Raw genomic sequence first — 9237 nt, forward strand, 5'->3', positions numbered from 1 at the left:
AATGTACTTAATCACTAAAATATAGACAACTGTAACTGTAGTTTATCACACGCAGCGAAGTTGCCAAACACATTTTTCACTTTTTAACGATCAAATGTTTCTATACATCCAACATCTAACTGACTACTTCAATTATTGACATCACATGGCAAATCATCAATGGAGAAGAATTTTTCATACTGGAACTCTAACTACTAGTAAATACATGTACCTGAAAATAAAAAGAACAAAAAAGCAGTACCCAAACAAAATTACATGTTTTAACTAAACATAGGGGATGGAGGGTGGGTATTTACAAAATACTTCTCTCTGTAATTATACATGTCTGCTCACTTGCAGCTCAAAGTTAAAAAGAACGCTAACGTCAATTTGACGTCACCACTATACATCTAACCGACTACATATAAATTTATAAAGGAAAGCACTGCAACGGACGAGATTAAAACTTTCCACTAGAATAACCGAATTTATGTATATGACATAAATTCTATTGTGTAATTTTATTAGGTTGTGATTTATTGTCTTATTAAGGAATTGTTGTTTATTTTTGTGAAGTCGTTGCTGATTGCTACATCAAAGTTACAAAAAAAAAAAACTTGTATTAACGCCTTTTCAGAACTAGTCTCCATCAGGAAAAATCTAAAAACAACTATGTAATGTAGTAGTAACCCAGCAACACAATCAAACAAGAAAAGAATCAAACGTTGAATATACTGTCTTCATCATAATACAAGTATCTATGTCCAATGCCATACTATAAATCGCTCGTAGTTTAGACAAGAGGGCGAACAATACCAAAAGGACAAATGACAAAACAAAAAAAAACAACCAATAACACTTAAATGTGGAGCAGGATCTGCTTACCCTTCTGGAGCAACTGGGATCCCCCCGGTTTTTGGTTGGGTTCGTGTTGCTAAGTCTTTAGTTTTCTATGTTGTGTCTTTTGTACTACTGTACATATTTATTTTTCGCGGGTGTTAAATTTCTCGATTTTCATTGAATGAAGTATACGAAACATTTTAGCGGTTATTATTTTGACAGAGTCCAAACTTTTATTAATACCATTGCATGTACACTTTTAAATTTGTAGAATTTATTTTGGCGATTTTGTTCTATCCACGAAAATAAGCGAAAATTTACACCCCGCGAAAATAACCCGCTATATGTATGTTTTGTCTGTTTGTCATTTTATTTTTAGCCATGGCGTTGTCAGTTTATTTTCGATTTATGAGTTTGACTGTCCCTCTGGTATCTTTTGCCCCTCTTTTAAAAGAAACAACATAGAAGAAACGGGAAATTTCAGAACTTCTTTCCGCAGACTAAGAACAATATGGAAAACAACATCAATTTCCAGGTCCAAGAAAATCAAAATCTATAATAGCAATGTGAAATCCGTTTTGCCAAATGGTGCAGATTCATGGAGGGTTATTATGTCGTACTTCAACAAACTTGGTAAAATTTGCAACATCTTCTGACCAAATACCATAAGTAATAAAGTACAGTACAACCTAACCTTACAAAGAGATATCAGAGTTGAAATTAAAGAAAGGCGATTGAAATGGATTTGCAATGTTCTACGAATATTCAAACATGACACAACAAAGATAGCCCTGTGATGTACACCTGCGGAGGGGGAGAAAGAGTGTCTCCGGAGTCCGAAAGAAACATGGCAAAGCACAATAGAGAATGAACTAGAAATAATGGAATGGCATGAGGAGAGGCAGAAAGAAGGGCACAAGACAGGCAACAGTGGAGGGCATTGGTAGTGGCATCATGTGCAAGTACGCACGAAGAGGATCATGTAAGTTGATATACCAAAAGAATATTCAAACTCCTTAGTCGAAACAAATCTGACAATACTATGGCAATAAAAAAAAGACAAAATACAGTGTACAAAACACAATAGAAAACTAAAGGCTAGTAAGCTACATAAACCTCACCAAAACCTAGTGGTGATCTCAGGTACTCCGAAAGGGTAACTTTCGAATTAGACAAGATGATAATATGTTTAACAAAAGAGATTTAATAGTTTATCCTTTATTCTTCATGCAAGGAATTAGTACAATGTGGTAGTAAATTATCTACAGAACTGACTTTAAGCCAAATAAATAAAAATTATTTTAATATAAATTAACAAACATCCAAGATACTTCTGTAATCTAAAATCAATATCAATGATAAAGAAAAATACATATACAAATGGAAAATGAATCAAAGTTGCAGTAAGAAGTCTGGTTATAAACTGTTAAGGTAAAACATTTCTTCCTATTAAAACAAATAAAGAATAATACCCATGGTTATAAATACTAGATGTATATGTCCCGATATCATCCCGAACCTCTCAAGTCAGACCAAGGCGTGGCTGCTGAGGTCTAAAATGGGAATGAGTATATGAATAATGTTCTAATTTTTCGACGAAATATTACTATTCATCATACATTACTTATTCTGTTTTTGTGTAAATGAAGATGATTCTCCCTTTAACATTTTTCAAGTCTTTTATAGAAGTATTGATAGTTTTTAAAGTTTAAAACAACACGCTCGTATTTAAGTTTTACTTTGCTTGTAAAATGACTGAGCGTGAAGCTGACAACATAATCAGTCACTGTTGTGGACGTAAGAATCTGGCGGGAAAACGTAGTAGTAATAACAACGAAACAGCAGTTACATAATAACAAAGGTATAACTGTCAGCAATTATAGTAAAGAACAGGGCTGATATACATAAAACCACTCCAGTTAAAATATCCAATCGTAGTATTAATTTATCAGCGGACATGTAGACAAATCTGTCCGTTCGGAACAAGTCTTAATCTTATTCTAAGTAGTTTCATGCACATCAGTCCAGATAATTTTTCAACGTATGAGAAAATGAAACGATATCAAACTTAACAATGAATATATAACAACTGGTTAACAGAGGAATTTACAACATACATGAAAATACAAAATGAAAATATATTACAATCTACACATTCAACAATTTAAAATAAACTTTCAACATACAAAACATAACACAGGTTCTAATGACGATATCTTTGTAGATTTTGTTAGTTAGTTAATTGTTTTAACGTGTTAAATATCTGTTAGTAAAGGTATTCAGTCTACAACAACTAAATGAAACTGGTAATCACAACTGTTGATTACTCAAACGACGAACAATGTTCTTAAAGCTTATATGTACGAGATACATACACCTTATCGCTAATCCCGGCTGACCCGAGAATCTGTAACGCTTGAACTTTTGACATCATACAACAATCACTTTTCCATTGTGGTATCAAATATTTTGTATTATGACGTCAAAACGTTACGGGATCATGTGTGAAACAAACGTACTTTCATTTAAGTGTTTTGCAACTCTGTTAGTTTAAAATAATTGAATATTGTGAAAGGTCATCAAATGTGTTTTGAAAATTGATTGAATGTCATTTTAAAAGTGTAATTTGATTAACTATAATTAAAAACCATAGTAAATATCAGAAGTTAAGAACTGACAAAAAATAAATATCTATTATAAAACCTTCTTTTTTGTATGGTTGGATGAGTGTTTATCTCGTACAAGTAAGAATACAATCAACTGTAAAATAATAAATGTACATGGTTAAACCAACACTCATTATTATAATTTATGGCACATATGAAAAATAGCACTATGTATATTAATGTTAATCTCATTTACTTATTGTCAACATAATATCTCGGTCTCATTAATTTGAATGTAGGTAGAAGCTGCCAGGTGTTGACTGTTTTCTGCTCATGAAGCAGCAACCGTATATGTTTTGTACATGTAGTACACACAGTTATTACACAACAGTGACTGTTTGTGTTATCGCCATACTGGGATGTATGCAAGTAGTATATAGCCGTGTTTTAATGTTTCTCCAAAAAGTATGTGAGTATACAGCATTGGTGTATCATGACATAATGATAATCTTAGCCTATCGGGACCCCTTTTATTTTAAAAAGGGAAACATGCTGAATAGTCCTTTTGCGAATTTAGGAACACCCTTTGAATACGTAACTTTTCCTCCTTTCATTCCTGGACCACTCTCACTCATAACAAATTCACCATTATTACGGCCATCCAATGTTCCTCCGAAAGCAAAACCTCTTCCGTTTCCGGTTCCACTTGAAAAAGACATCCCTCCTCCGTTTCCGCTTTTACTCCTGTATAAGAATAAAATGCCGAATTAAGATTTTGATTATTTTGTATTATATTCGTTTAATGTTTGAATTAAGGATAATACAGATATTAGGTTTGATGTCCAATAACCAGAGTCTTTTCATTTAAAGCAAGGTATGATAACATATTTTTAACGACAGACAAAGCCTGCGGTTTTATTTTAGCACCATCTTGTTGTATTTAAGTATCAACTACATATATTTTGACAATTCCTCACGGAGTAGAACTGTGAAACGTTATAATGTTATTTAATCCTTATCTTAATGAATGTTGAAGGAGAAACTATTTGAAACTTTGCTTTATTTTCTGACTTCAGTCTTTGTTTCCTAAGGGCCATTGTATAAATATATATCACAGTTCTTAAACTGCTAACTCTAGTACATTTTATTTATGTATTTTTCTTTTTAAAATGACTCATAAAATACTTTTTGCCCTTTCAGTGCATCAAAGTGTTTATAATCTTAGATTTTAAAAGAAATGATGTGGCTAATTCTATATATGTTTTTGTGGGAACGAATATTCAGGTGTGTGAATCCAAGTGTAGCTTTAAATAAGCTATTCATATCTTTTAATGTGTTTTAACTTCTATATTATCACGTGTTTAATCTTATCATTTCATACCTAAATGCTATTCCTTGTCCGTTGTCAACTTTGAAAGTTTTCTTAGAACCAGGAGCCAAATCACTGAAATCAATGGTTTTGAAAGCAGTTTTTTTTCCTTTTATCCCTGGAAATGGAAACAATGGCGGGAAACCTGGATAACTTTTAGGTTGTGGTATCTTAGGTTGTTTCAAACTCATAATTTGGTTAAATGTCGTCATGAAATCCGTCATAAATTTATTCCTATTGAATGCATTGTATGACGGCTGGCCAAAGAAAGCTAAAAAAAAAATGAGTAAAATCATAATCAAACCAATAGTAATCAATATAGTTGTATTTTATGTGTATAAGCAAGGATAAAGTAGTTTTCTAAAAGGTAAATTTCAGAATGTGTTTATGTTATAACATTTTAAGACTCCATGCGACAATGATATCATTTTTGCGCGCTTTCTTTACATACTAAAATTCAATGTTTAGAGGTGAATAAAACCAAGTGTTATCAAACGCAAGAAATAGTTTAGCTAGCTTTAAAAACAGGTTTAATCCACCATTTTCTACATAAGAAAATGCCTGTTCCAAGTCAGGTATTATATGGCAGTTGTTATCCATTCGTTTGGTGAGTTTGAGATTTCGATTTTGTCATTTGATTAGGGACTATCCGTTTTGAATATCTTGACTCATTATACAAAAATAAATTTACGGACAGTTCTGTTGCATATTGTTTAATACTTTCTGACTACAAAAGTTTTAATTTTGTTGTTAGAGATGCATTTTTATGTTTAGCATATCATAAGTACAAAGAAATTAAGTCTTTTCTTATTCATTCTTAATTTACTGATTCGTTGTAAATACCAATATTTCTTTTTTTTTATAATTGCATGCATCAGTCTATAATTTAACAGGTGCAAATAACAAGGTCCTTTGCATGTTTGGTATGCGAGTTAAATTTGCAACTGTATAATCTATGATTGATGCACGAAAACATGAACTTTATCAAGCAATTTTCCCAATTTTAGACTAATTCAATACTTACCGAAATGTTTTGCATTTACGACCTGAATGATTACAATAAGGATAATCCCTTTCAACATTTTGTAACTTGTATGTCTGAAAAATAAAACAGAAAATCCATATGGTCAAATCCTCACATAGATGTGGTCAGCTTTGTGGTTCGCGTAATGACGAAATAAATCACTGGGCTTCTACAGAAGAAATATTTCATACCATAGACAGTTGACGCCTACGCTTTATAGTTGACGCTTAATAATTACACTTGATGGGTTCAACGTTATGATTTTATTGACAGTAAGTATGTCCATAAACTACCATAAAACAAACACAAAACAAACAAAAAGTGCAGGCTGTAAATATTTACAAAATAAAAAAGTTATTATTAGCAGTATCTTAAAAACCAACACCTGCATTAATTATTAACGTGTTGGGTTTTTTTATATTTTCTATGTAAAGCCTCGGTCACACCTTACCGGATAGCTCGAACGGACGCCTAACGGATAACTTTTTTTCAATCCGTTCATGTCCGTCAGGCGTCCGATTATGCTATCCGGTAAGGTGTGACCGAGGCTTAAACAAATCTATTTGTAAATTTGTGCTTCTCGGTTGACTTGTCAGCATCGTCTTTATTTCTGCTAAAAACAAATTAAATTGTTACTATACATCCCTTTATTCTGTATTGGTGTTATTTCAGTACATGTATGTTTTCTTAAGTGAATTGGATTCTGAATAGAACATCATATTCGTCTGAAGAAAAGTGATATGCACGTGCCTTTACATGTGTATACCTATCGTAAAATGTTTGATATACAATTGGTTTTTGTAAGTACATGTCATTACACACATTGTTTTCTCTCGGAATAGAATACAACACATTTACTCTCTTATGCAGTTTTAGTTGTACCCGGTATATAGATAATATAGAGATATAGCGCGCACGTTGCCTCAAAACAAATTGAAAATGCGAAGAAAAAATTAACGGTACCATTCCTTGTATGTTCGATCGAATTTCAATAAATGAATTGTAATAAAATCTATTTTTTAACTAATTCAAGAATTAAAATATCGAAAATAATAATTTTTGACAGAACAACTCCGATGATGAAAGCATACGCTAAACGCATTCGTTGTTCGGTCCCCGATTGAACATTTTTTCTATATTTGAATTCTAGAATCTGTGATTCTATAAATAGTCTCGAAAAAAATAGGGGGTATTTTACCGCTTAAAATGTTATATTAATAAGTCTGATGTCTATATGATATGACTAATTATAAGTTATACCGATCATTTCCCTGTTGTTTGTTTATTTTCATATAGTAATGTAAATATTGTGTTCTTTTTTTTCAGAAGATTTGACAGTTATTGCAATCAATTAACTATTTTTTGCATATGTACATAGTAAAAATACCACGAATATACATTTTGGTACAAATAAAACTGCATTGTTTACCTAATAGTTTTTGTTTTTGTCTGAAATGCAGAAGTCAGCGAGTAATAAATGATTGATTATAATGCTAACAAAGAGAAATAGGGAACATTGAAACTCATATCCATTTTGTGCCCATAAGGGCAAGATTTAAGTGTTGTTCTTAAATAGAGACTGCACTGCTTTGGCTTTACATTGGAAACTTGTACAAATTTAAACGCCCCGTTTGGTGGAAACCTCATAAAGAAGAGATTATTATCAGCGTTTTCTGATTCAGAAATATGTTCATTTCCAAAGATATATGACAAAATTTTATCTCATAGTTATTGTCATTCCATACCACATCCTTTTTATATAATAATAACCGAAATAATACTAAAAGTTGTACATTGATGTTACTCTTTTATAACCTAATGTATCTTAAACTCAATTTATAAGTAATATGTAGTAGTTAGAACTTGAAATCGTAGTCTGAAATTTATTTAAGATAGCAGTTTGCCATAAAACTAGATTTAGTTCTAGTTCTAATAGTTTAGTAATGTTTTAAACCAATATTCAGCTCTAGATAGAACAAAATATCATTGTTTTTATAATTGTAAATTTTATAATATATGGAAATCGAGTTTTGTCTATATATCATAAGTACGAGTAATAAATTTAGAACAAACACGCAAAAAAGCATTAGGCAAGAAATGCTGGTCAGGTTGAATCCAAAAATTGTCATTCAAAATGTTTCGCAGTGTTTGATAGTAGGCTACAAGCTTTCAATGTAGTGCATTTCTAAGTCATACCCAACATTTTAACATATTAATCTCGGTTAGCATCGTTTAAAAGTTTTGAATCTTTTTTTCATATTCAGCAACTCTTTTCACAAGAAACCTCACGATCATGGCGTAATTCATACTTAAATGTAAAGGACTTTCTTATATGTTGATAAGTCAATAGTTTTTTTTTAACTCGTAATAGTTTTTGTCAAAAGAGCCGTTATTCCGTTGCATATTCTTCATAATCTGCATGACTTTCATTTGATTCTATGGCCAAATTTATTGTATCCGTTAAAAAAAAGGTGACGCAAGTGATAAAACAAACCAATAGTTTTAAAATCAAATGATAGCATCTACCTCCTAATATATGAATTTGGCTTTAAATGGTATAGTTACCAAAAGTACCAGGATTATAATTTAGCACGCCAGACGCGCGTTTCGTCTACATAAGACTCATCAGAGACGCTCAAATCGAAATATTTATAAAGCCAAACAAGTATAAAGTTGAAAAGCATTGAGGATCCAAAATTCCAAAAAGTTGTATATCAGAAATAAAAATGTACCGACACCACTTGTAAAATGACTGTTAGTCCGTTATACCTTACCTTTCTGAATTAATATCACGTACGTCCTTTACAACTATGATGATAATAATGCACTGCAGATGTTTTTAATGTAACATCGTGGCATGTATCTTCATTAAGTGGATGACAATCTAGCTCCACCTATAGGTATGATTAGAATAATTAAACAGGGCCATATCCGACTGTTAATTCACTATCATAAGTGTCAAATGACATATTTAATATGTTTGTTATAGCATCATCATTACAAATCTTAGACTATTGATTTATTAGATAATACATTTAGAGGTAATTGTCTTTTATGTATCTTGCTAATAGTTTTGGTTAATATTGTGGTGAATAGGTATAAATACTTTGTTTCCTGAGAGAAATTAAAGTACAAATGTACATGTTTGTGAACCTAAATATATATCTTTTGAAGTTGTTATGTTGTTTTGTTGCTGTCAAAAAATCTTTTTACTTGTGTTTAAATTAAGTTGCATATAGCGATAACAAAAATAAAAACTTGGCCAAAGGGATAGCCTCTGACTTATGTCACCAATTCGCAACATTTAATTTGTTTAATGTATATCTATAATGCTCAAACAAACATATATTGCTTTCCTTAAATATTGTTGGAGTGTTTGTTTTAAAAACACAACCATCAAAACTTTTTTCTACCGAATA

General features: G+C 31.4%; 1 protein-coding gene across 1 annotated transcript; it reads right to left on the bottom strand.

Annotated features, from left to right (window-relative positions):
* Positions 1 to 2021: 2021 nt before the first annotated feature.
* On the bottom strand, positions 2022 to 8713 carry LOC139520985 (mytilin-3-like). The gene is made up of 4 exons (XM_071314105.1): positions 8593 to 8713; positions 5819 to 5892; positions 4807 to 5065; positions 2022 to 4169 (listed from the first exon to the last, which is right to left on the bottom strand). Exons 2-4 carry the CDS (start codon positions 5874 to 5876, stop codon positions 3956 to 3958), a joined length of 531 nt encoding a protein of 176 aa, XP_071170206.1. The 5' UTR covers positions 5877 to 5892; positions 8593 to 8713; the 3' UTR covers positions 2022 to 3955.
* Between the last annotated feature and the right edge of the window lie 524 nt (positions 8714 to 9237).

Source organism: Mytilus edulis, chromosome 4 (genome assembly GCF_963676685.1).
Source record: "Mytilus edulis chromosome 4, xbMytEdul2.2, whole genome shotgun sequence".
Taxonomy (NCBI): Eukaryota; Metazoa; Mollusca; class Bivalvia; order Mytilida; family Mytilidae; genus Mytilus; species Mytilus edulis.